Here is a 27,964-nt window from a genome sequence, read left to right as displayed (position 1 = left end):
AGGCACTCGAGGCTGTTGACCCAAATACGAGAGCATAGAACATTCAGTCGCTACAAAGCTTTGGGGTGGGGGCTGGGTGGGCGTGTCCGAGACTCTTGGCCAGGGGGAGGAGGATAGAAAAATTATGGATTTTTCTTTAGTTGAGCGTTTTCTCCTCCTCTTCTCTCCTGCAACACTCCTCCCACCTCAACTATCTCCACACACATTCATTGAGCCTCTCTTGCACTAGCACGCAGCTTTCTCTCGTGGCTGTTTGGACGATGTTTGCGTGCAGAGCGGCCTGGCAGAGGTGTGGGCCTTTGGCACGACATTCCCTGAACCGGGCACACCTCTACAGAGATGGTGAGGGACTTCTTATCTGTCTAATAACTGATACAGGATTCCTTTTCGTAAAGTCATATCTGGCTTATCATATCATTGCAATGGTGCATCTGTTGTGTTGTTGTGTCTCGCGATATGTTAATACTAGTGATAATTCACTGATTTTTGAATTTCACACTAAAATGTGCTTGAGCTGGACATGTACCACAATGTTTAACACAAAATGTACACTGTCACTTTGTTGTTGTTGTTGTTGTTGTTGTTGTTGTTAAGGGAAGACGGAGAGTTAGGGTTAAGGTGACATGAAGGTCAGTTTCAATGTTGGAGCCATCCGTGCTTCACACGTTTAAATGGCTTAAAGTAATCACCAGGCTAGTCAAAGTGCCAGTCAGAAATTACATGCCAACTAGGCTATATCGACACATGTTCGTGGTGTTATCTGCAGGGAACACAATGTACAGATCTGACATACCTCAGCCTCACACCAAACACAAGAATGTAGCCATTATGGGCAATGCAATCCTGTATTAATACTTTTTTATAATTTTTTATTTTTTTTTTGCACAAGTTTATTACCGAAAACATTTGCCAGCCATGTGCATTTAAAACAATATGCAGAGTTAGGTCGACTCAAGCCCCCATATAATAATTCGAATAATGTTTCTACCAGCGAATGATTCCTACGTCACTAAATGGATTATGAAACGCGAATTTGCGTAATAGGGAATCGAAAAGTGATCATTGACATTATGATGTAACAGTATTCGTAGTGAACTTGATTTGTGACCTTCAGTGTTGTAAGGTGTCATACGAGTATGGGTCCACGTTCAACTCGATCACGTGGTTGTGAACGTGTGGCAGTGGTCGAAATGTATAGACGCAAACACGAGGACATGGAACTCAATGCGCTCGCCCTTTATTAGATAGAATAAATGCATATGCAAATATAAGTTTTTAATGCAAGTTATGAGGATATAATGCTGAAAATATTAGATATGTTGAAATCTAGGATTTCACAACCAGTGACATGTTAAAATGCTTTTCACTTAATCTCCACCATAATCCTGAGTCATGGAAAGGCAGGAATAATGTGGGTAAGTATCTAGGTGAATGCTGCATACAAGCATATTTATAGGTACCTAAAACCATCGTCCTGAATCCAATCAGGTAATGATTTACTGGGCAGAAAGCAGCTCAGGACCTCCTCTGGTTGCCTTGGGTATCAATCTATATGCCAGTCACTTTAAAGGTTCCAGGGGGACAAAAACTATTTATAAAAAGAATGTCAAAAAGAGAAAGAAATCCTGTTATCATTTCAAAACAATAATGTTTAGAAATACACATTGCCTAAACTAAATATGCAGTCAATCAAAAAATGTTTTTTTTTTCTTGTAATAATTCTATTCTCTTGGTAGTTGTTCCTCGGAGGCTTATGTCGTCAGTTCCTGGTGGCTCCGGTGAGAATTTCCTTTATGCCATCCTCTGTGGTGGGGCTTTTGCAGGTGCCATAGCATATGTAAGTCCCATCAAATCCCAAAGTCTTATTAAATCTCACATGGATGCTTTGTGTTGATGTTGATTGTTTTGTGATTTCAGACCATTTACTTGAATTATTGAATATTTTGATCAACACCTATGACAGGTTTACAGGACAGTGGCAACGGACCATGACCGTTTTGTTGACCGTATTTCTGAAATTCGTGCTCGCCCCAAGTCGGAGTGGAAGCCCAAACCATGGCCACCCAAGAGTAAGTCTAATCTGTTGTCCCATTCCACTCGGCATCTATACAGATTTTGCTTTCAGTATTGTAACTTAATCACTCATAAGATTCAGACAAGCATTTTTGGATGACCTGTTCGAACATTACTTGTTTGCATGAGGGGACATAATTTACCTTGTTACAGAAAGAGTACTGGCAGTATAACTTTCTCATGCTAGTCAGGTTTAATGTAATGTAAAGGTGAATATACAGGCATCTAGAAAATCTAAGGCATCAGTGGTGTCAGGAAGGTGAGTGTATATTGTTCTAAAAATGCCACAGAAATATTCTTTGCTGGCCTTCCAGCATAATTACAACCACAACAAAAGACACGCTGGTGTGTGACGGTATGCAGAGGACATTTGGCCAGACCTCTGAGGATACACACACTCACATTCCTCTTCAAGTCAGTGCATTAGTGTCAGACAGCTGAACACTGCCACAGTCCTGCTAAATCCACTTCCACCACATTAAATAATTTGTGTCATATACTACTTCCTCTAACACTGCACCTAAGCCAAAGTGCAGTCTTATCTAAATGACACCTGTATAAAGTGCTTTCCCATTCATGTACTATAAATAAGGCAGTGTTACAAGTGTTATGACCACTGATATGGGTCAGTGATTATTCAGAGGCAAAATAGCTTCATACAGCAGCATCAGGGTTCACTGACTGATTTCAGATGATAATGAAACACCATTTTAATCTTTATGATTTTTTTGTGTTGTTTTTAGGTGGGGATGAAGATGATGGTAAGTTCATGTGTGATTTAATTTTTGGGCATAATGACTGCTTACTAAAAATCTTTATCTTGACTTCAACTTGAAAATTGGGCAAATTAATATAAACTTCAAGATAATTGGCATAGATGGGCTTCGTAATGAGTCAAATTTCTGTCTGTCATGTGAAATGTTTATAATTTTGTCCCAAACATAGTGGTATTTATTACTGAATTCTGTGCTTGAACTTGCATGGTTTGAAATGAGTATATTTTTGTCTGTGTAAATTTGAAATGTACTATTGCCTCAGTTTCTGAACAACCATGGTGTTGGATTAACTAAATTATCATGCCCCCTACTAGGGCTGGGAATTGATACAGATTTTTCGATTCAATATTGATTCATATGGGTACATTTCTGTTACGATGTCAATTTTGCTCAGCTAATGCTTTTAATTTTAAAGGAACCTTTCTAGGCAACCCTTCTAGGTACAATTAGAAAATATTAAACTAATATTATCATTAGTTTTTTATCAAATTGGTTGCATTTTAGCTTTGAATTATTTTTTTTTCTTTAAATTGTCTATTCCATCAATTAATGTCTTCAAATTGCATATATTATGTTGCATAATATATAAAATTTGTATTGTTTATTGCATAATTTGTACTATTTACAAGTATTTACATTGATATGTAGAACGTGCGCTTAAATGGTACTGTCTCTTTTAGACTAGCAGCATCAGTCAGTAAGCGCATATAATGAGAGAATATGTACGTAATTTCTTTACCGCATCCATGCGAGATTAGAATTAAATTTTTCTTTTTTTCTTATTTTAAATCAACAACTGACTATTAAAAAAATAATTTAAAAAAAACCCCAGAAATGGTATTAAGAGACATTATTCAATGACATATGGATCCGTGTTTACTGTCAACACGCAGTGAAAGGACCTCTGTGCTAATAACTTCTCCACTATACTACAGTCAATGGGGAGTGAAATCTGAACATTTTTTAGTAAGTGGCTAATCATAGACATTTTTGTTGCATAGCGTGAGATTTGGTTACACATGTAAGTGACTTAATTGCATTATGGGGGGCCGCATATAGTAAAAGATCAATCTTGGGATTTAAGAATGGAATTGACATTGAGACCCAGAGATATTGTTACCCAGCCCTAACCCCTACCTTTCATTCCACAATGTACATTCTCGGCACAAAGTTTATGATCTGTTCTGATTAATATTTACTTTGTTAATATCAAGTTGGGTCAGGTTAATCCTGAAGTTTTATTGAGGTCCTTTGAAAGATCTGTAATGGGCTACAATGTAGCAAAACCTCATTGGTGAAATCCCAATGGCTTGTTTACATAGAGCCTTAGAACATTGGTAAAATTGGGTTAGTGAAGATTCCTCTCTGTGCTAAATAAGCTTGAGGCTTATTTATGGACTTATATGAATTGATGCATTTGTTTATTCATGTTGTTGAGATTGTAATGAACATTTGAATAGCTGTCCTTATGTCTTACCCTTCTAACCCACCTGATCCTCTAATCCTATTTGTCAGAAAGCCTGTTAATCAGAACTGGGTGCCACTTTCTTTGACCCGTATCACACTCCTTTTAAATTAACCATCTATTATATCTGTCTACACCCAAGAGCACTCTCGTTCTCTCTCAAAACCCTCTTTTTCCTGGCTTCTTTACCTGTTGTCCTGTTTTACCTCTATGCAGTCCAGAAAGACTTGCCTACTAAAATGTTCACTAGCAATATGGCCATTGTGAAAATGTGCATATTGAGGCAGTTAATGGTGCAATCAATAATTTTTCCTAATTTAAAAAGTTTTACTCCTAAAGAAATTAATAGTAATTTTAAAACATATATATATTAAATAATGAGCACTCACATGAGATGAAGACTCTAGTCATATAAGAGACCTTATAAAATCTGTGTTATCCTACATGGAGAGGGTCCCTCATGGGGGCAGCCAAGTTAGGAGCACAAAACTAGCTGAATACTACTCTCTTAATCTCAGTAACCACCCTGTTCTTGAACACTTTCACTCATAGATTAACTTAATCATGGTTGACAGTGAATAGTGAATTAATTTTCTACCATGGCATCGGTAACAAATTACTGAGTGCCTACAGTTATCTTCAATACTGTGGTCTCTCATCAAAATAGATTTTAGTAAGCAAAATATTGCAAAAATCTGAGGCATCTCTTTCCTACCTTTTCTAATCTTCTTTTTGTTCTGACTCTTTCCAGAGTGTTAACTAATTTGGACAGTCGGGGCTGGGCACCTATAGTCATCAGTCAGGACTTTTTGGATCACTCTCTCCTGAACTACTGAAATAATGACATTCTGAGTCCTGCTTTTTATCTATTGTACTGATATTTCTCACAATTGAAATATTTATTTAAAATGTAACGTTTATTTTGCCATAATCAAATTGAAATTGTTAAAAGACATGTAAAAGAAAGCATCCCTCTTTGGGTCAACCAATTAAACATGCACAACAAAGCCCCTTTGGTTGTTATTGTGTGTTGCTGGAGTGTACAGAGTTGCTGGTACTGCTAACTTTGAACAGATGGTAAGGCTCAACCATCTTTGTATTCCTTTTCCTCCTCACCTGTCCTCTTAACCCATTTCCCCTGTTGTTTCTGTTTTATTTTTTGTTATTTCCACTCTTCCTCCTCATTGTTGGGATTTGCATGCTGAATGCAGTGATTGGTTTTTGATTGATATTGACCAAGCTAGATTTTTTTTTCTTCCTTTTACACCCCTTTGGTGGGGTCTTTCCTGGAAGAACGGTAAGACGGGTGCTGTTTGTGTATGTGTGAAAGCTTTTGAAACCGGCCTGGTGACAATGTAGATTTTATATAACGAATATTAGCTGGTAATTAGTGCAATTTTAAAGCCAGGTTTTTCATTTATTAAATATTTTTATTATTTTAATGTTACTTGAGATTCACTTATAATATTAAGTTTTTTGCACAAAAGAGTCATATATTGTAAAACATTATAATTTTCCACCCTCATTCTGACCCTCTGTCAGAAACACTCAGTTTAGGTGCTGCTTCTCCTTTAAGACTTGACAGTAAACGCCCACTGTTTTGATTGGCACTCTGTTCTTGACTGACTTGCTCTCTCTACTTACCATCTCACTGCTCACCGCTACTGGGTGGGCTACAGAATTGATAAGTTAAAGTAGGCGTGGATGTATTGTTGTGGAGGCGGTCAGATGCAAATATCAAAGTATGACATCACAATATGGAGGAAGTTGAAAACGAGTCATTTTGGCAGCTTGGTTTTAACAAATGCTCCTTTTACTGTGAGGAGGAAGTTTTGAGTTCTGAAACGTGCTGTATGTTTTCATAGTACAATGACCTCTTAAATGTCAAAAGATCAAGGAAAATTTTAGTCCTCATGTCATGACCCCTTTAAAATATATAGGATTAATATCATGAATAGATTTTGAGAATTAAAATGCTCACAGCTAGTGAAAGATCGATATATTGGCCAGGATAATTAATTGGACAATATTTTAGCCGCTTCTAGATTATCGGCATCTACCAATAACCTCTTATTAACTTCTTGATCTCTTATTAACCGTTTGTAAATTAAAACTTTTAAACGGTTCCAAAATCTACAGGCAGTGTTAGTCAATGGATTATACATTTCTGTTTTTAGGTTTTTGAATCAAGTAAATTTTATGTAAAATAAATGTGTGATTTCAGTTAATTTCATTTCAGCAATTTTGTGTGCATCTACTGTAATATGATATTTTTCAGTAATTTGCTGTAACTATATCAGCATTGTCAGGCATCAGCCACCCTGCTCTCTTGATATCGGCATCGCCATTTAACAAAGCCAAATCGGTCAACCACTACTCGTAACAGATCCCTCATATCACTTTGAATTCCTGTCAATGGGTGGAAGAGTGTGTGCAAAATAAAAAAACCTGAAAACAACTTGCTACTCACATTTTTCTTTCTTTTGATCTCTGTTGTTTAGAAGAAGGTGGAGAAGAGGTAGCAGGTGGGGCAGAGGAGGAAGAGGTTGTAGAAGTTGCTGAGCGCGCAGCCAAGGTGGAAGATGTAGCTGCTGAATCTGAGGCCACAGCAGAGGTCGTTCTGGGAGTGGTCGAGTCGGTGGGAACTCTGAAGAATGTTGTTGAAACAGTTGCTGAGACAATTGTAGAGACTGCAGAAGTGGTCGCTGAGGTGGCAGGGGTTGTTGCAGAAGCAGCAGAAGAGGTGGCGGCAGTGGCAGAGGAAGTGAAGAAGGTAGCAGAGGAAGTAGAGGCCGTAGCAGAGGAAGTAGAGGCCGCAGCAGAGGCTGTTGTAGCTCCGGTCATCCAAGCTGAAGGGCCTGCCTCAGAGAGCAATGGTATGCCACCAGCCCTCCAAGAGGAGGCAGTAACAGAAGCTTCTGAAACAGAATCCTGATTGGCCCATTGGTACACAAACACTCATATATATACACGCACACAATACATGACAGAAGACCCCTAAATGGCAAACGTCCTAGCAGAATGGTCACCGTCACTTTTTATTCAAGTTGCCCTCTCATGACAAGGATTAACACATGACACACTAATATATGTTTTAGAACAGTATTAAGAAAGAATTTAATTAGTTTTATTGTTTAAAACCTCCAGGTCTCCCCCACCATGTAGATTCTTCAGGAGCTGAAAGCAAAATTGGCTCAATTAGTGTGTATGTGATTTGTATATTTCACATTGTATTGTACTATCTCTGGTTACCTAGGTGAGTATTAGAGCAGGGTTTGATCTTTTATGCTGTAGCAATGTCCTCTCACTAAATTTGTATATATTATTGATGCATATATATTCCTGGGGTCTACTGGAAATATTTGAAAAAGAAGGCTTTATTTTAAATGGCTGAATAGTTATTTCCATCTTGAATTCTTATCCAGCTGCTCAGGGCAATTATTTAGATGTGACGTCATCAGTGAGGGACAAGCTGCCATTAAAATGTATCAAGTTTTATTAATTATGTTTCAAGTATTGATAACAGTAGAAACCACTGTGAATCCAAATTTGCTGCTTTTTTGTGAAATGTGAACAAACATTCCACCAGACACACCTGCCTATTCTTCAGACTATCTGCTCCTGTTCTCCTCTTTTTCTGCACTCAGTTTCTCACAATCATCTCAACCTCAGTGTTTACAAATCTGAGCCAGCCTCCTGTAACTTTTAACCTCTGGCCTTACCTCCTCTCTGAGTGTCAACTGCATGCAAAGACACAGAAAGGCTGCATATGAACTGCTCTGTTAGGATTTGTATTGTTATTCCTCTGTAATAACAGTAACAGTGCAGTGATACATTTTTTTGGAATTGTCAAAATGAGAGACGTGTGTAAAGGCATTTTGACCTGTGCTTCTCTGCCAGATATCACTTCGTTGGTACACGCCAATTGATATTGTGAAATTTCATACCCTAATTCTGAGTCTTTTGCTGCCCTAAATCCTTAGAAATTAGGCCAGCTGTGTTTCTGTATTAGCTTGCCCTTTATATTCCTCTGTACAGCTGAACAGACAGAGAACTCAGTAACTGACAAGGAACTCAAGGATGTGTGTGATTAATGAAATTGCTCGTTTACCTGGGAAATTGTAATGGTCGGTGTAATAAAAAAATAAGGGATTTGAAGCCATTTAATAAAATTACTGATAAGTATCAAAAAGATATTCTGTGTTTACTCATTTCTTATAACATTCTGCTTTTACACTGAACTATTATATATAAAAAATGACAAGTTCATCCTCTGTTTTTTTGAAGCTGACATTTTAAAATGCTCAGTTTAGCTTAAAGGTCATTGATGTTTCATCTCTACACTGATAAATCTGTCACTAAACATTAGGAGTAGTTTCACCTATTTTTGTTGTGGTAAAATTTGGGGTGTGTCCATTTTCTTGGTGATATTTGGCAGTAAAGCCTCTTTATAAAGCCTATATTTTGAATGGTGGGAAACTGACAAATGCATGCTGTGTACATACAGACCTACGGAAACTGCATTATAAAGACACATCGGTGAATGCATCTGAATGCACTGACTACTAAAGCACTTTACTCTCTCTACTGTAGTGAGGATGGACTACTGAATGACTTTTTATTTTAGTCATAATTCTATCTTTTCTGTTGTAAGTCTTGCCGTCTATGAATTTGCATGCCTCTGCACAATATATACTTTGACTGGCTTACTTTTTCAATGTATTATTGAAGGAAGTTTTGAGAAGTCATTTATAAACAATGGTGAAAGGGATAGTTCACCCAAAAATAACTCACCCTCATGTCATCCCAGAAGTGCATGACTTACTATCTTCAGCAGAACACAAATGATGATTTTTAGAAGAATATCTCAACTCTGTAGGTCCATACAATGCAAGTGGATGGTGATCAGGCTTTTTAAGCTCCAAAAAGCACAGACAATCATAATAAAAGTAAGCCATATGACTCAAATGGTTAAATTAATGTCTTCTAAAGCAAAATGATTGCTTTGGGTGTGAAACAGATGAAGTCATTTTCAATATAATAGTTTACTTCCAGTCGCTCTCCAAAGTGCGTCCACAAGGAGACTTCTCACTGCCTCTTGCGAGACGTAAGCATGCTGGCATTTTCAAATGAAAGCAAAACCAATTAAGCTTGTGAACAGCGTTCTCTTGTAAACGAATCGAGCTGCACTTCTGGTTGTATTGCGTCAGATCTCGTGTTAACATGCAACACGATTACGTCATGTAAGAGGCAGTGAGATCCGAGTCCCTTCGTGGCATGCTTTAAAGAGCGACTGGAAGTAAACGATTATAATGAAAAGGACTTGAATATTGATCAGTTTCTCACCCAAAGCAATCTTTTCACTTTAGAAGACATTAATTTATATAGTCATATGGATTACTTTTACTACGATTGTCTGTGCTTTTTGGAGCTTTAAAGTGCTGATCACCATCCACTTGCATTGTATGGACCTACAGAGCATAGATATTCTTCTTAAAATCTTCATTTGTTTTCTGCTGAAGAAAGTCATATACATCTTGGATGGTATGAGGGTAAGTAAATGATGAGAGAATTTAATTTTTGGGTGAATTAACCCTTTAACTGTACTTTTAAGATCTTTAAAGGAGGTGTTTAGGAAGATGAACAGATCAATTTTAATGTACCTATCACTTTTAGAATATTACTATCCACCCATTCTTAACAGTCTTCCTTTCAGAGGGGAGCTTCCTTTATTATTGATATGAAACATAGGTTTAGAAAACCTCTTCATTGTGTATTTGATATCACAAATAATTTGGTTGAGTTTACGAATATTGGGCTGCTTGGTTGTGTTTTGCAGAGGCCCTGTCACACTTGGTTAGCCCAGTAACTATGGAAACAGTTGAGCTGGCTGCTGCCTCTGTGATCGAGGTTGATCCTGTGGAACCTGTAGCACTGGAACAAGTGATTGCTGGACCAGAGGATGTAGTGACCATTGAAGCGGTACTGAAGAAGCCCATTGAGGTGCCTGCAGCAGATGAGTTAGAAAGTGAACCGGCTGCAGAGGTGGCACACATTGCCCCAGTGATAGAGGAGTCATCAGTTTTTCTAGTAGCTGAAGAAGCACCAGTAGAAGAGGAGGCACCAGTTGATTCACCCGTTTCCCCAGAAGAGTTACCTATTGCCCCTGTAACAGAAGAGGCTCAAGTTTCCTCCGTTGCAGAGGAGGTATCTGTTTCCTCTGTGACAGAAGTGCCAGTTTCCTCAGTTGCAGAGGAGGTATCTGCTACCCCAGTGATGGAAGAAGCACCAGTTTCCATAATTGTAGAGGAGGTATCTTTTGCCCCAGTTGCAGAAGAGGCAGCGTTTGCCCCTGTGATAGAAGAGGCCCCAGTTGTCCCAGTAATAGAACCACCAGTTTCCTCAGTTGCAGAGGGGGTGTCTGTTGCCCAAGTGGCAGAAGAAGCACCAGTTGCAGAGGAGACACTGTTTGCATCTGTGGTGGAAGAGGCTCCAGTTACCCCTGTAGCAGAGAAAGCACCAATAGTGGAAGAGGCACCAGTTTCCCCGGGAGCGGATGAAGCACTAGTTGTGGAGGAGGCACCAGTCTCCCCTGTAATAGAAGAGGCGGTATCCCCAAAAGCAAAGGAGGTATCTGTTGCCCCGATGACAGAAGAAACACCTGTTTCCCTAGAAGCAGATGAGGCACCAGTTTCTTTGGTAACAGAAGAACCTCCTGTTGCTGTGGCTGAAGAAACTCAACCTGTTGTAGCAAACGAAGAGGCAGTTCCTTCCCCTGCACCTGAGGAAACACTTGTAGCCCCAGTAACAGAAGAGACTCCAGCCATTCCCATAGTTGAGGAAGTGAAGGCAGCAGCATGTTCAGAGATGACTGCAGAAAGTGCAGTTGTGGAAGTTACAGAAATTGTGGTTGAACCAGGTGTAGCGAGTGCATTGGTGGCAGAGGCAGTTGCCACAGTTGAAACATCAAGTGTACCTGATGCTTTGGAAGACCCTGTCTCTGAATCCAAACGAGACTTCATAGTTGTTGTTTTGGAGGGAGCTCCCAAAATAGAAAAGAAGCCCAAGGTGCTGGGTGTGTCCCCCATGACTGGCAGGATCATCCCAGCCCCTCAGGATGACGAGGAGTCATCGGGACAGGTAACAGGTAATCTGCTTTAACAATGCGGTGCAAAAGCTTACTTCACTGTTTCAGTAATGGTGGTGATAATGGGAAAGCTGGTTTAACAAAAATACTCCCCTGAAATTGGCTGACTTGTGACTCAAAACAGAAAGGAGAATTAATATCAGAGGAAATGAAAATGTCTTGGTCAGAAAATTGATTTATGAGAGGAATATATGGAAGCCCAAGCGAATGTGTATTTAATTTCTGGACCAAGTAATTTTTCATTTATTTATGCTCCCTAGATATGTTTTTAGATTGTTTAAAGACATGAAACATTTAATATTAATTGATAATTAATGTATTTTCTTGATTATATACCCTGTTATCTAATGGTGCTTTTTAATATCATTCATAGGGCAAGCGCCGTTTGCTTAAGATACAGATGCATTAGCACCAGATAAGAAACTTAAGGTGAAATCATACTTTTTTATAATTGTTTGCCTTTATTTTATTTTTTTTTTATCAAATGTAATCTTTGGAAATTCATTACGTTTATTATGTACTATTTTACGTTTAACATATCTACGAACAGGTCAATTTCTTTTCTGTCTGTCTGTCTTTCAGTTGTGAGAGGTTAGATCTTCTGGGATAGTAAATCCATTCCCTGATGACGAATTAGTGATGTGCCTTCCCTCTTCCCCATTTTCTGATTTCACTTTGAGCTCACCTTCAATCTGAATCCTTGGATTTCATCTGATCTCAGCATTTGCCTAACACTAGCCCCAGAATGGTGCTACCATCTTACTCGACTCTGAATACACCTCTTTTCATAAGAATCCACTGAAATCGATGCGTGGTTTCTTCATGTGAACATTCACTTGAACATTTTCACTTACTTGTGTGTGAAAAGCTGTGACCGATCTTGATATATTTTTAGACTTTTTTAAATGGAACTCAACCTTCTGTGTTTTCCAGTCAACTGCACTGTGGAGCCTACTATACTACAGTTAACCCTACCTCAAACCTCACAATAGTAGGACATATTTCCGAGTTGCCATTTCACAAATTTGCCACAAAACACTGCCATTCCTGCATGCTAATCACCAGTTTTCTCTGGTTAGAGTTCAGGTTCTCCTCTTTCTTTACTGTTAAGCTTACAAATCAGCAGTATATTGTATCTGAATTATCACTATTTTTGTACCTTTCTACCTCAGCTTGAATCCTGTTGATTTTCTAATCCATTTCCAAATGCAAAAACAGTATTTTTCCTTTTTACACCAGTATTAAGCTAGCATTTAGTTTGGAATACGACTGGGTCAAAAACAAAACAATTGACAAACAAATTACATATATCAACATTTTTAAAGAGTATCGTCATGTTAGAAATTACATTTTGTTGTATTAATTTCATTCATTTTTTGTAATCAAGGCAAACATTACAAATGGGATCCCAGAGATTGCGTTCTCTGCCTTTGTTTTACGTTCTCAGATGGGTCTGTTGTGTCATTAACAGTCAGTCATAATCAAGCTAATGAACTCTCTTTGGTTATAAAACATGTTACTTGACAAAAGCATATAAGCCACTTGTTTTAGCACATAAGCAAGGTCTTTTAGCCTATCATGCCAATGTTACATTTGCATTGATTCCATCAGCATCATTTGTAGCAAAATCGATCTCATTTTAGATGCTTGTAGCACAGGCAGTGTGTTCTATGAAGCATGGATTGCTGATTTGACAATTAATGACAAGTTAATAAGCACTCTCACCTCCTTTCTTTCAGATTCTAGACTGATAGACTGCGTGGATCCACAAGGGCAAATTAATGTTAGAAATGAATATTAAAAAAGCTATATTGTCTTTAATTTCTTTAATACATTTTAGAAAAAGGGACCTTGAGTGTTAAAAAAATGAACTTTCCAGGAGCAATGTGAAGAGGGTTTCAGTATCATAAAGGGTGTGTTCATGGGTGCTTTTTGATGTTTTGAGGCTTGAGGGATGTTTTTGTGTTGTTTTTAGCTTTGTTTCTGTCACTGTAGGCCCTAAACATGGGTATTTTAACTGTGAATTTATATCAGGGATACAATAAATAATTACAAGTTTTTGTGTGATTGTGTCTGTGTTAAAGGTGTGATGATTATATTCCACACACACACACACACACACACACACACACACACATATACACACACATATATATATATATATATATATATATATATATATATATATATATATATATATATCTCGTTGGATATACACACATGCGTGAAAAAAAAAAAAAAAAACATTATTTTTATGTTATTTTCAATGGGTCTTTCTAAAATTTTAGCGCGTGCCAGCAACTGTGACGGGTGTTGGTGACGTCACGAGCCGTTACTGCGCAGTTCGTCAGTAGGATCCTGCTAACGGGAGGCCCGAAAGCAACTACGAAAAACATGACCTACTAAATCAACGCAGCCTGTTGAAAGCTAATATCATTTTTGGTTAATTTACATTTCCTAAATAGACGTGTGCCTTACACTTGCATGCGTGCTCTTTTTTCGAGAGCATCTCGCGCAATTTGAGCATCTTTAGCGTCAGCCAGTCAATCCATCATTAGCATGGTTAGCATGTAACCCAGTGACAGAGTGCACTAGATTGACCTGCGGCGCTCTAAACGACAGGAAATCACGACAAACGGTGAGAAATTGCATATTTTCCCATCTTTCCACAATTTTAGATGAAAGTTAATTCATTTATACTTCATTAGAAGGTAGGTAATTTGTTTTTTAGTATAGCTGTTAATTCAGTTTGACGCGATCTAATACTTCGCGTCAGCAAGTCATGTAAAAGTTCATCATTAGTTTTTTCCCTCTGCACGGTTCTGTTTGTATGTCAATAATAACAGACCCCATATGACTTTTTCATGTCAGTTTATTGTCCGTGTTGATAAAGGGGGAGCCAGAAGAGTAAAAACAAGCCGTAGACTGTGCAGGAAATTAAATGAAGACGTTTCCCCTTAGTCTTGTCTGGCCCATTTTACAGCTTAACTTGATTCTTATTGCTGTCTGCAAGTACATATGCGCTTCTCTTTGTTTGCCAGAGGATTCATAGTGACTAGATATTTAAAGTAATAGTTCACCCAAAAATGCAAATTCTCTCATAATTGACTCACCCTCATGCCATCCCAGATGTGTCTGACTTTCTTCTGCTGAACACAAACAAAGATTTTTAAAGGAATATTTCAGCTCTGTAGTTCCATACAATGCAAGTGAATGGTGACCAGAAATCTGAAGCTCCAAAAAGCATATAAAAGCAGCATAAAAGTAATCCACATGCTTTAGTGTTTTAATCCATGTCTTCAAAAGCAATATGATAGGTGTGGGTGAAAAACAGATCAATATTTAAGTCCTTCTTTACTATAAATCTCCACTTTCACCTTCTGAAAGTCACATTTGATGTTTGTTTAGTTTCACTTTCACATCTGAAAGTGAAAGTGAGGATTTATAGTAAAAAAAGGACTTACAGGAATATTCCAGGTTGAGTACAAGTTAAGCTCAGTCGACAGCATTTGTGGCATAATGTTGATTATCACAAAAAGTAATTTTGGGTCATCCCTCCTTTTCTTTAAAAAAAAGACAAAATCAAGGTTACAGTGAGACACTTACAATGGAAGTGAATGGGGACAATTTTTGGAGGGTTTAAAGGCAGAATGTGAAGCTTATAATTTTATAAAAGCACTTACATTGATTCTTCTGTTAAAACGCATGTATTATTTGAGCTGTAAAGTTGTTTAGGCTAAATTGTAATTTTTATAGTTGTTTTAGGGTTTGTTGACATTATATCGTCATGGCATCAAAGTAGTAAAATTGGCTATAACTTTACACAGAAAAGGTTAGTAAGTGATTTTATCACACTAAAATCATTTTTACACACATATCCGTTATGTCTTGTGTCTATACTTTTGAAACAGTGAGTATTTTAACGTTTACGGATTGTTCCCATTCACTTCCATTGTAAGTGTCACACTGGAACCCAGATTTTTTCTTTTTTTTTTTTAAAGAAAAGGAGGAACGAGTCAAAATTATTTTCTGTGGTAATCAACATTATGCTACAAATGCTGTCAGTTGAGCTTAACTTGTATTGAATCCAGAATATTCCTTTAAATACTGAACCACTGAAGTCATATGGATTAATTTTATTATGCATTTAAGTGCTTTTTGGATCTTCAAAGTTCTGGCCACCATTCACTTGCTTCTAAAAATCTTTGTGTTCAGTTGAAGAAAGAAAGTCATACACATCTGGGATGGCATGAGGGTGAGTAAATGATGAGAGAATTTTCATTTTTGGGTGAACTATCCCATTAAGCCACCATGTGCATAGTCTTTGTGTAAAAATGAGAGTTTGCTGAAATGACCTAGGCCATTATAGTTATAAATTACCTTGTTTGTTTCTTCAAGTTGACTAATTAACTAAAGTGTGAATGTTCCTGGGACAAAAAAAAAATAAAAAAAGTCAACATGGGCCATGGCACAACCCTTGAGGTTTTTGTTTGAAAAACTTGCACTAGTGCAGACATTTCCAGTGGCTGAGAACAGTTTTGCTTACAGGATACAGGCCTCTTCCATTTTCTTGCTTTGTTTCTGCATGTGTGTTTGTGGATTTGTTTGCTTTAAGGTCACAGTACAGTTGGCATGGAAAAATTCTGAAAGTGTTAGAAAATCATTGGCTGATTTACAGAAGTAGTCATTCTGACAAGTGTCAGTTCAGTTCCATTGTTTACTAACAGCCTTGCCAAGATTTGGCTGTGTTCTCTTATATGTATTGGCATTATTTTGGTCATCGGCCATCCTCTCTTCAGATCGCAGTATTGACACCAAACATTAAAAAAAATATTGTTTTAAAATATATTTAATTATTTTGTAAATTCAGATGCTTGGTCATGTAGTAACATTCTATCAAGTTAACTAACAAACATGGTGTTATATGTGCTGATTTGATGTTTTTAAGTTTATTTACGTCCTCTTTAAAAGTTTCGAAAGGATGTTGAGGGTATGTTTTTAAGTTATTAATTTTTTTTATGGATGTTATTTTCTGAATAATGCATTTACAAATGCTTTCTTTCTCTTCTCAGGCGGTGACATCAGCAGGAACACAGTAAATAAGTGTGTGTTTGACACAGAGGAATGAGTCATGACCTCTGTGGTGATCGTAGATGGTGGAGGGAATATATTGGAGTACGTCACTGGAGATGAGGAAACACAGCAGGTGATATCGGCACTTGACACAAGCACACAATGATGGTAGAATTAAACTCCTTTAATCATAGTAATTCAAGGATAAACTAAAATCAGCATTAAGTGGCATTATTTTGCACTCTGGAGCTATTGCAGTAGCATAGCGCAACAAACCTATATCAGGGGGGCCTGGGTAGCTCAGTGAGTAAAGACGCTGACTACCACCCCTGGAGTCACGAGGTCGAATCCAGGGCATGCTGAGTGACTCCAGCCAGGTCTCCTAAGCAACCATATTGGCCCGGTTGCTAGGGAGGATAGAGTCACATGGGGTAACCTCCACATGGTCGCTATAATGTGGTTCGCTCTCGGTGGAACACGTGGTGAGTTGTGCGTGAATGCCGCGGAGAATAGTGTGAAGCCTCCACATGCGCTGCGTCTCCACGGTAACGCGCTCAACAAGCCACGTGATAAGATGCACAGATTGACGGTCTCAGATGCGGAAGCAACTGAGATTCGTCCTCCACCACCCGGATTGAGGCGAGTCAGTACGCCACCACGAGGACTTAGAATGCACTGGGAATTGGGCATTCCAAATTGGGGAGAAAAAAACAAAAAAAACAAACCTATATTAACATGAGAGGTCCATAATTACAAGAAGAAACCCTGTGTCTTAAAGAAAGCCTTTTTTTGTTTCATTGCCAGGAGGTGTGTCTTGATGGGGAGGAGCCTGTTGGAGAGAAGGAGTGTCCTGCAGTGATAGTGGAGCAGGTGAATAGTGCAGAAGTGGAGCAGTGCTACGCAGCCCAGGTGTTAGTCTACGATGATCAGAACACCTACCTGGTACAGGATGTGGCCGAGGAACAAGTTGTCGAGACCGAGTTGCAAGACACGGCATCAGGTAAGCAATAATTCCACACAGAGAAAAGAGACAGACTTTTGAACTGTCTTCATAACTACATGTATCAGTGCAATAAAACTTTAGTTATGGAAGACCAATCAGAATAGTCATGTAATCTGAACATGTCAGCCTTTGCGCTCCATTTAGAATAAAACTGCTTTTACTAGTCTCCTGATATGACTGGAATTTTCAAAAGAACTCTTCATTTCTATTGGGGTAACACATTTGTAATGCGGCTGTTTGCAGAGGTTCACGCCAAACTCCCGTGAAAATAAAAGCGAGGATTTTGATACTGAACTCAAAGAGCTCTGATTTCACTTTAATTTAACGGTCATGTAATGGCAAAAGTTCTTGGTTAATGCATGATCATACACGCAGTGTTAATGACCGACTGTGACACAGAGAATGAGATGCCCGCTTACTCTGTTTCTGTGGCGACGATAGAACGAAGGAACGCACAATCTCAGATGTGTTCCTTCATGCGAAATAAGGGCTTGTGGGTTTAGTCGGAGAGCCTTAACATAACGAGTGAAAGTGAAGAATTAAGGACGGAAAATTATTACTTTTGTAAAATATAATATTGCATGGGTTGTCTGGGCTTCATAAACAAGTGTAAATGTAAAGTTGTCCATAAAGATAAACATATTTTAAGTGTATGGAAATATTTTAACCTTTACGATATTTTTCATGTCATTCTGTCCCTGTGCGATATTTTACATTTTTAAAGCCTTAAAGGAAATCATATTAGCCTAGTTTCCTTCCACTTTTCGTGTTATTTTGTTATCGACAAAGTGAAAATGCGTAAAAAATGTTTTGCAAAATTTGCCGTCTTCTGCCTGTTTCCATTCAAATGGCCTTTTATCGATAAAAATGGTGTGCGTGATGACGTCATGCCTAAAAAAAACACTTTGTCGTATAAGTTTTGGTTTAGCGCAAAATAAATCTTCCCTGAAGCCGTTTCCATTCAGAAATGTGTGTTTATCGCTAATTCGCCTCCCAGATGTCCCTAATTTTTTTTCCTCTGAAGTTTTGGTAAAATGGGGAGAGTATTGAGACAATTCATTGAAATTAGCCAGCTTACTGTCATTTTAATTCACAAATAAATGCAATCAGAAAACGAGAAATTGCAATCAAAGGGAGCAGTTGCCCTTCTGATTGGACTGTAATATTGGTCCTGATGTTGCCTTTTGCAAGTTGCCACCGGTTCCAACCTGAAAACAAATCGTCATGGCCCTGTTCAAGCTGGCAACCTGCACCAAGTAGGGGGACACTTTCGGTCTTAGTATAAGGACTATCCGTCGATGTGTGCACAGCTATTAAAGAAAAACTTATGCGGTGTAGTATCAGGGTTTACATATGAAACATTCCTGATATTCAATAGGCTATTTTGAACAATCATCTAATCTAAAGCATCACCATCACCACTGCATTATGTCCCGCATATTTGTCCAGCAACTTTTAACGAGTAACTGAACTTGATTATCATCTAAAATTAATTTTAGCATCATAATGCAATTTACATTTTCTGAAGAAGCTCAGCAAATGCGATCTGAGGTAAAGAGGGTTAGATTTAAAATATTTAAAGGTTTTAAAAGGTTCAAAAGCTCGTTTTCTGAAAGTGAACTCAGCATTGGACAAATAGTTCTGATAGTTTATAGTCTTGAAGTGTAGAAAATGTCATTCAGCCGACTTTATTTGTCTACAGAACAGGGTATGGCTAATTTAAGTTTGTGTAAAGAAAAGGCATATATAGGTCTAAAAAATATATATACATTTTTTTAATTTAATGCGTTTTTTGTTTGGTAATTAATTTAATACAGAGAATTTTGCCAGCATTTTTTTCAAAAGCTAAACAATAATTTAATATAATTGGGCTGTTTGTGTTCCAAAAAAGCACACTGAAGCTTTTCTCCTAGTACTGTGTATTTATTTTTAATTTAAAACATCTTTGTGCACAGAAATTATGTTTTTATTTTATTTTTTTTTATTGTGGGCTAATTCTGTGACTGCCTTCTATTATTTTGAATGGTGTGGAAAAGCAACTTTAATAAATAAACGGATGTCTACTGCGATTACATTAATTCATTTGTTCTCTGTGCACTCTTGTGTTGGTACTCAAGGAGGTGTCATGTTTGCAGTGATCGGATCTTTATGCCGTTAAGATCAATCCATAATCATGTACAATAAATCGTCTTTCAAGGATCCTATACCTTGTTGTCATGATTAACACAGGCTAACGACTGGGGCAAATTCTGTCATGTGACGCTATATTTTTGTGTTAATGCCAATTTTCTTGACAAAAAGTGTTTCCAAACCAGTTTTTCGCGACATTTGATGTATCGACATAGAGTTTATGCGCTAGAGTCAAACTTTGTCAACACTTGTGAAATTTTAGCGATAATTAGCGTTTCCATCAGCTTAATTTTGATGCGCTAAAACTTTTTTCACAAAAAATCCTTGGATGGAAACGTAGTTATTGTCGAATTTTAAAATATGATCCCAAGTTAAACATGAATAAATTACTATTTAAGGTGTGTGTATTAAGCACAAATTCACCTTAATAGAGCTGTTCAGCTTGTAGTCTAAAAACCCGGAAGAGAATTCATCTTTGAGGTATGACTGTGTGTAATTTATGTTGTAGAACAAAACGTCCACATATCGTCAATTAATGTTTACCACAGACCTTATTTTACTCATAAGTTCAAAAACCCCATTATAAAAACCCATAGGAAAATCCCGAGGAAACCCATTGTGAATTCTCTTCCGGTTTCGCCTACAAATTTACGTCACGGCTGATCAACTCTGTATGGCAGTTAATCATCATAATAGCAGTTATGTGTATGACATTGTATTGTCAGCAAAATTTCATAATCATGACAACCCCAGCTGCAATGGTGTTGTTTCTTGTTGAATTATATGACTGATCTGATGTGTCTGAAAAAACATTAAAAAACATGGTTGAGTTCCAGTCATATGATGGTACTTTTAGATGAATATCCTCCACACACCAGCAAAAAAATAAAAAAGTGCTTTTAGGTCTTGAACTCTTGATTCACTTTGGAAAAACTCAAGCCAAGAACAAATGTGCTGTGACAAGTGATGGAAGCGTTTTGTTTTTGTCAAGATTATTATCTTTTCCGTTTATCTTCACCAGCATGAATAGCTAAAGAGAGACATCTTGTGGCTTTTTTGTTTACCTTTTAAAACACTGAAGTGAGAAAAAACGTAGACAAATGCTTCACAGAAGAGTAGGTGTTGTTTGAATTAGAATTAGGATTGAGATTTAAAAAAAATACAAAATCTTGAGCATACAGAAAAACGACTTTATACACTTTAATGTGTATGTAGATTTTTTTTTCTTTCTTTTATTATCTGTGCTCGAAAATACGAAATACAAAATTAACTACACAAAGTAGTGTTGACCTTTTCTGATTTAGACATTTTGCGGAGAAACGCAGGAGCGTTTATAGATCGTTTATTACCGGAGACGGAGTGATACATGGTGCGAAGATTATTTGTGATTTTTATACAAGAAGCTGTAATGAGACTCAGTTTGACGAGGGGGCCGAACAGCATTAAGATTTACTCCTCAACGCTGGTAAACAATAAAAAAAAAAAAAAAACATGTTATTCATCACATAAGCGTACCATGTGATTATGGATAATAAGCGCTTTATTCATGAGATGAGATTGAAGGATGCAAAAGCGCTTGGTTGAAAATCAGGAAGTGAGTGCCTGTCCTGGAGCAGTTGCGCCAAGTTTAAGTAACATTAATTAATTTCTTACCATTTTGTTTTAGCGATTGGCTTATTTTGTGTCTGTAATGTATGCCATTGGAGTACATATTTCGTTATGTTCGTGTTATAATTTATTCTAGCGGATCGATTGATGCTAGTGGCTGACAGAAACCAGGAAGTGTGTTTGTTTTCTTTTTTGCGTCTTAGCCACGTTGTCTGGTGTATTGTTTATAACATGATTTGTAGTGTTATAGAGTTTTGTGGTAGAGCATTGCAAGTTTATGTTTTAATAACAGCAGTTTAATGTCTGTGCGATCTGATTACCCGTTCAAATCACCTAACGGTTCTGTTCTTTATTGATGTTATTCTGGATCAACGTGTGTGGGTTATTTTTAAATAGATAACTGGTGGTATTAAAAACAGTTTGCTAGAACTATCTGAATAGACGGCTTTGTTTGTGTGAGACTACTTGAGACTTTCATTGAACGCGTTATTTTAGGTACCAACTAAATTCCAAATAAACGAACATTACAGTTAATTTACAATGTTGCCGGGAAGTGTTTAATGAAAGCTTAATTCGATGGGAGCAATAAATTAAATGTATTGTTTTAAAAAACCCTTTCGTGCGGCTTCGAAGTTTGGGGCGGAAGTGTTGATATAGGCGTTGTAGGTCGTTGAGTGACAGGGTAACTGACCAACCGCCGATCACCGTCGTTTCGAACACACCCACATGCAAATATTTTGTTCCTTTACCGCCAGTTTGATTAATGTACATGACAAACTCAGGAAAAACATTTATATACCATTGAATGCAAATAAATACTACTATTATTTTAATCAAAAGCTAGCTCAATATTAATCTTTTTAAAAGTCACAACCCATAGTTCATAACATCTGTTTTGACTTTACAAACCTGAATGATAGAATAATTATAAAAGTACACATTTTTAAAAAGATGTGTTATTTCAAAATTGTTAAAAGGATGGTGTGCATTCCATGTTCAGCAGTTTGTGTAATGTGTTTATCAGAATTAACATGCAAAAAAAAAAAAACTTTTCTGATTTTCTCTTTATTAGTGGAGGTCTCGGTACATGATAAAACTATTGAAGCAGCAGAAGCTCTGCTGCATATGGATTCACCAGCCAGCCTACAGGGGGATCGCAGTACAGGTGTGTGGTTACACACATACAAACATTGTGCATGCTTTTACAAGTCTACACATCTACTCACTTGCAAAGTACACTATTTACACTGTCCTAACCTATAATTATGCTAGGTCAGTATTGTCTAATTTTATTAGTATTCTCTTTCTCTCTCTCACTCTCTCTCTTTATTATAGCTGCTATTAGCTAGTGATGTTTGTGCAAATAGTTAACAATTCTTTTACAAAGAGTTCACAAATTGTACAAAAAGTAAAAAATAACAATAGGTATCTATCTCTCAACAGAGGAGCTTTTATCTGAGATGGAGGTGGAAGTGAGATCTGAGGATATGGGGCCCATTGACAAGGACATTGTTGTCCTGCAGGAGACAGAATTACTGAAAAAGAAGAAGAGAGGTGTGCCACACTTTGCTGTTATCCCTTTAAGACATTGATCGTTTTCTCTTTACAGTTAATTTAAAGTGTTAAATTGACTAAAATGCAATTTCAACTTTGATTTATTTTCTCACGTTAAATGTGGTTCAAATATGCTTGAATGAAAGTTTTTGTTCTTAATCTCCATTGACAATTAAAAATAAAATATTTTTTGTAGTATCCAATCCACTGTGCATTTTAGAGCATAACAGACTAAGTTGAAGGGTCATCGTACTTGGAAACCATGTGTAATCATTTAGAAAAGTGTCATTTGCTTTGTGTGATGTTTCCCAGCAGGACGAAAACCCAGAACTCCACGAAATTGCTCTGATGGTTCACTGGATCTGGTCTATAGGAGGAAATCAAAAGAAAGCAAGGGTAAATGTTTTGTTTATTATTGGTATGTCCATCTATTTTTGTGGTGCCATACATTTTAAATTCAAAACATGTCTTTCAGGCTCAACAACCTACCTATGGGAGTTCCTTTTGGATCTCCTACAGGATAAGGAAACCTGTCCAAAGTACATTAAGTGGACTCAGAAGGAGAAGGGTATATTCAAGCTTGTGGACTCCAAAGCAGTGTCTAAATTATGGGGAAGACATAAGAATAAACCTGACATGAACTATGAGACAATGGGGAGAGCACTTAGGTAATGTTTTGACTGTCTGTTTTTTCAGATATATTTAGTCAAAAAGCTTTACAGTGAAGCATAATAACAGTGACATCTGAACAGATTTCCACTGTCTCTGGAAAACGTGCAATTGATAATGTTTTGTGTAGGTATTACTACCAGCGGGGCATTTTAGCTAAAGTGGAAGGCCAAAGACTTGTGTACCAGTTTAAGGAGATGCCCAAAGACATTGTTTTCATAGATGATGATGATATTGATGACAGCATTGATGAGGGAAAGAGCGAAACCCAAGCTGCAACCTATCGCAGCAGTCTGAAAGGGAAAGGGGTGGCAGTCTCTCCCTCTACTGCTGTACCTAAAATCATCAATCTAACCTCAGGACAAGATGCCTTTATGACCGTGCAACAGTCGCCAGCCAATACAACGACAGCCCCTGGGTATGGTATAATGATGTCTAATTGTTAAAGGTGTACTCTGTAATTTTTTTTTACAGAGATGCAGAAACATGCAAAAGGATTTTTCCTCCTTTTAACTCCATGTAAAAACCGCTTTTTAAAGCTCTGGATTAGACTGAAATCTTCAGCTGATGAGATTTGCTAAAGTTTGCCAGGTTATTGGCATAATTGATTGAGGTTTGTTTGTATGAAGAACTACATATTCATAAGCAGAACTGTACATTCTGACTTCTTATGTCTTTAAAAGAGTCTGTACTTATGTTACATACCGTACTTTATACATTTTCTCCTATTTTTATGTTTTCTTTACAGTCTTGTTGCTATTTTTTAAATTATTAGTAAACTATATACTGTATTCTGCAAAAGTTTTTGGCACTTTTCTTTTTTTTTTTTTTCACAGGATTTCTTCAAAAATAGTGCCATAAACCGTTTTTATTTATCAATTAACATCATACAGTATCATAAAAAAGCTAAATCAATATTTGGTGTGACCACCTTTTCCTTCAAAACAGCACCAATTCTCCTAGGTACACCTGGACACAGTTTTTCTTGGTTGTTGGCAGATAGGATGTTCCAAGCTTTCTCTCATGACTGAGTCACCTTTAAGCCATCCAAGATGTGTATGTCTTTCCTTCTTCAGCAGAACCGATAAGAAGATTTTTATAAGCACATTTCATCTCTGTTTGTCCATACAATGAAACTGAATGGGTGCCATGACGCTGCTGGCTGTTTGATGGTCCAAAAGTCATATTTAGGCAGCATAAAAGTAATCCACACAACTGCAGTCGATCAATGAATGTCTGCTGAACAAATCGATAGGCTTGTGTAACGATAATGAAAAATTTGTTTACTTCAAATCGTTGCTGTATTGCTGTTTGAAATGTCCTAACTCTTGCATGACGTTCATTCCTCTGTTGTAAACAAAGCATGTGCTTCTGACTTCTCACGTGAATGCGCCATTGTGATAACATCAAGCAACAGCTCCGTGATGGGCCGACTGGTAGCAGAAAGCGTTTTTTAAAAGTTAATAACCTTTTAATTATCGATGTATATTTTTTTACACAAACCTATCGATTTGCTTCAGAAGACATTAATTGATCGACTGGAGTTGTGGATTACTTTTATGCTGCCTAAATATGACTTTTGGACCATCAAACAGCCTGCAGGCTAATGACACCCATTCAGTTGCATTGTACAGACAAATGTGCTTATAAAAATCTTAATTTAGGTTCTGCTGAAGAAGGTAAGACATACACATCTGGGATGGCTTAAAGGTGAGTAAATCATAAGAGAATTTTCATTTTTGGGTGAACTAATCCTTTAAGACAAATGTTGTTGTATATCATCTTATGTGCCTAAGACTTTTGCAAAGTACTGTATATCTCAGAAAACCCTACCCCTAAATGGCACGTCAAAACAAACTATGATTGATGTCTTTAAATATCAGCCATACTGCTTTTCTTACTCCAGTCAAAATGGATCAAAACGCATGGTCTCATTGTCTTTCTTCATTCTTTTTTTCTAGGACTGTGAGGCTGGCTATGCAGGTCCCCTTTCTCATGACAACACCACAGGGTCAGAAAATCTCCACAGTAACTGTCAACTCACCCACCAGCTCAATCACTGGGGGTAACAGCACTGGTAAAGTGCTGCTCCAGGCCGTGCCAACGCTTGTGCCAGCTCAGGGGCAAAGTGGTGAGAGATTCACCCTGCAGCTCATCACCCTTCCTACTATGCCTGGCAAAGCCGGCACGCCTATCACTCTGAGCACGCTCTCCCCGGTCACCGTGCCAACCAGCAACGTTCTAAAGCTCACTGTCCCGTCCAACTTCACAGCACCCACAGCCACAACTCAAGTGACTGTGGTGCCAAATGTACAGCCAGCGATGTCTTTACAGGATGTGAATATTATAAAGGTGGAATCTCCTGAAGTTTCTGTGTCTCAGACAGTTGACAGTTCTGCAGAGATTACAGAAAGCACACAGACGAATCCCACAACAACACAGAGCTGAGTGAACATCAAATACTCACAGGAACCAACATATGCACTTGTGATGGGAATAGTGGCTGTCTCTTATGTGAAATGGATGAAACCAGCACTACAGCATATACACTCGTTCACAACCCAACACTATAACCATCATGCATAGCCTCAAGCCTGGATTAGACATTGGAAGGCCTTTTTTTTTTTTTTGCTTTTGTTCTATTAATCTATTCAAATCTAGCTTTGTTATAGCAGACCATCAGTGCTGTGATACTGAAGTAAGGAACTTCACCTGGTGCTAAAGATGAGAGAAAGTCACAAAGGTAAAGAGATTTAGCTGAGATGCTCTTTTTCACTTGCTCATCTGGAGGATTAAAGAATCTGTGCATAGACGTACCATTGTGGTAGTCAATAAAATAAAACAAGCAGCCTTAGGTCATCTTTTTGCTCATTATGTAAAGGAATTGATTGTGCTTTGTGTGTAAATATAATTATTATATATATACATATATATATATATATATATATATATATATATATATATATATGCAGGAATTTTTTTTTACATTTCATTGTAAAGGACATTTTTTCTTTCTTGTCATTTCAGTCTGTACCATTTTTAAATAATCGTCTTTTTGTGCATTTACCACCATGTTTTCTGTATCATGCATCCACTGCTTTGTACTTTGCTGATCACCTTTTTTTTCCATGTATACAAAAAGGGAAGGATTGTCTGAAAAACAGTATATTGAATATTCAATATATGAAACATTGTTTTATTTTCACCCTAAAGTGTATCCAAGTAGATTTAAATATAGAGACAAGAATTATGTAAACAACTGGTTTAATGAGCTTTTGTTTTTGTTTTATATTTGTATGTGCTTGTTAATTGGTCCTCATGACTCTTCTTAAATGTTAAAGTAATAGTTTGCCCAAAAATTATAATTCTCTAATCATTTACTCACACTTATGCCATCTCAAGTCAGATGACTGTCTTTTTTTCTGCGGAACACAAAGATATTTTGATGAAGATATGTGAATATATCCAGACGATGCAGTTCAATGGGGTCCAACACTTCCAAGCTCCAAAAAGCACATGAAGGTAATCCATGTGACTTCAGTGGTTTAATCCATGTCTTCTGAAGCGATTCAATTGGTTTTGGGTGAGAATTGGCCAAATTTAACTTCACTATAAATTTTGCCATTTGCAGTCTTTTTGGCGCAATCGTGATTTCAAGCTAACTATAGTCACATATTTCCAATAAAATATATTTGTGTTCCGTGGAAGAAAGCATACGAGTTTGAGATGACAGGAGGGTGAGTAAATGATCAAAGAATTATCATTTTTAGGTGAACCATTCCTTTAATTCTAGATGACCAGAGCTGGGACTGGTATCAGTGTGTGTCCATAGATACTTTTAGTTTGACCTTTGATAATAAAGAGTGATATATCTGTCAGTTCAGAGTTTGAAACTAATTTGCACCAAAAGAGTCCGTTAGTACATCTCTGAACACTAACTGCCCAAAGTAATAGAGTCTAATGTTGGATGTACTACTAAGAGACCTTAGTATCTGTGACGCATATATACATGGATTGCCGGAGAGCCCTATTAGAAAGTATGATAACTTTGAACAAAGCATTGCTCCATATTTCTGCAGTCTAATTGGCTCAGAAGGATAGAGACCAAAATAGATTGGATTTGCAGGATCAGGATCTTTGCATCCAGATAGCAAAAAAATTCATCTTTTGAAGGCAGCTCTCGTAAGGAAGCATAAAGAATGTGTCAGACAAAGAAATTTTGCTGAGTTACATTTTAAAATTCTGTCAAAATATTTTAGTTGCAACTTATTGTTTAAAGTAGTGACTTTAATGACTGACCTATCATTTAAAGATAATTTTTTTTGTTTAACACCATTTTAGGTTTATTTGGAACAGCTTTGAATTGCATGGAAGTGTTATAGCAGAGGGGATTATATTGTAATTCAGTGGCTTGACCACACCAGCGTGCTAGAGTTTACAGGAGAGCGATATGGTTTTAATATGGA

General features: G+C 37.4%; 2 protein-coding genes across 7 annotated transcripts; both read left to right on the top strand.

Annotated features, from left to right (window-relative positions):
* The first annotated feature begins 97 nt into the window (after window positions 1-97).
* On the top strand, window positions 98-13,519 carry mgarpa (mitochondria localized glutamic acid rich protein a). Of its 4 annotated transcripts, none has more exons than XM_051649234.1 (8): window positions 99-342; window positions 1,737-1,837; window positions 1,964-2,069; window positions 2,817-2,834; window positions 6,816-7,190; window positions 10,154-11,454; window positions 11,835-11,890; window positions 12,044-13,519. In XM_051649234.1, the coding sequence occupies exons 1-7, from the start codon at window positions 261-263 to the stop codon at window positions 11,868-11,870; spliced, it is 2,019 nt and encodes a 672-aa protein (XP_051505194.1). In that variant the 5' UTR covers window positions 99-260; the 3' UTR covers window positions 11,871-11,890; window positions 12,044-13,519. The 4 variants fall into 4 exon arrangements, with proteins under 4 accessions (XP_051505197.1, XP_051505194.1, XP_051505198.1 ...); XM_051649236.1 differs by having other exon boundaries at window positions 100-342; window positions 10,154-11,461; XM_051649237.1 differs by lacking the exon at window positions 11,835-11,890 and having other exon boundaries at window positions 98-342; window positions 10,154-11,461.
* Window positions 13,520-13,813: 294 nt separating this feature from the next.
* elf2a (E74-like factor 2a (ets domain transcription factor)) lies at window positions 13,814-27,376 on the top strand. Of its 3 annotated transcripts, none has more exons than XM_051649240.1 (9): window positions 13,814-14,099; window positions 16,534-16,667; window positions 17,339-17,534; window positions 22,348-22,440; window positions 22,719-22,829; window positions 23,145-23,225; window positions 23,305-23,497; window positions 23,629-23,916; window positions 25,460-27,376. In XM_051649240.1, the coding sequence occupies exons 2-9, from the start codon at window positions 16,593-16,595 to the stop codon at window positions 25,944-25,946; spliced, it is 1,524 nt and encodes a 507-aa protein (XP_051505200.1). In that variant the 5' UTR covers window positions 13,814-14,099; window positions 16,534-16,592; the 3' UTR covers window positions 25,947-27,376. The 3 variants fall into 3 exon arrangements, with proteins under 3 accessions (XP_051505200.1, XP_051505199.1, XP_051505201.1); XM_051649239.1 differs by having other exon boundaries at window positions 23,142-23,225; XM_051649241.1 differs by lacking the exons at window positions 13,814-14,099; window positions 16,534-16,667; window positions 17,339-17,534 and adding an exon at window positions 21,212-21,298 and having other exon boundaries at window positions 23,142-23,225.
* The last annotated feature ends 588 nt before the right edge of the window (window positions 27,377-27,964 follow it).

The sequence above is a fragment of the Myxocyprinus asiaticus genome, chromosome 22 (genome assembly GCF_019703515.2).
Source record: "Myxocyprinus asiaticus isolate MX2 ecotype Aquarium Trade chromosome 22, UBuf_Myxa_2, whole genome shotgun sequence".
NCBI lineage: Eukaryota > Metazoa > Chordata > Actinopteri > Cypriniformes > Catostomidae > Myxocyprinus > Myxocyprinus asiaticus.
Note: the sequence above shows the minus strand (reverse complement) of the source record. Positions and strands in the feature narration are given on the sequence as shown.

Bases quoted from the DNA above. Each gene is read 5' to 3' on its own strand.
- elf2a (XM_051649239.1), top strand. From the start codon at position 16,593: ATGACCTCTGTGGTGATCGTAGATGGTGGAGGGAATATATTGGAGTAC. The intron at 16,668-17,338 runs GTGATATCGGCA...TTTCATTGCCAG, and splicing joins GAGATGAGGAAACACAGCAG to GAGGTGTGTCTTGATGGGGA. The intron at 22,441-22,718 runs GTGTGTGGTTAC...ATCTCTCAACAG, and splicing joins ACAGGGGGATCGCAGTACAG to AGGAGCTTTTATCTGAGATG.
- mgarpa (XM_051649234.1), top strand. From the start codon at position 261: ATGTTTGCGTGCAGAGCGGCCTGGCAGAGGTGTGGGCCTTTGGCACGA. The intron at 343-1,736 runs GTGAGGGACTTC...TTCTCTTGGTAG, and splicing joins GGCACACCTCTACAGAGATG to TTGTTCCTCGGAGGCTTATG. The intron at 11,455-11,834 runs GTAACAGGTAAT...TATCATTCATAG, and splicing joins ACGAGGAGTCATCGGGACAG to GGCAAGCGCCGTTTGCTTAA.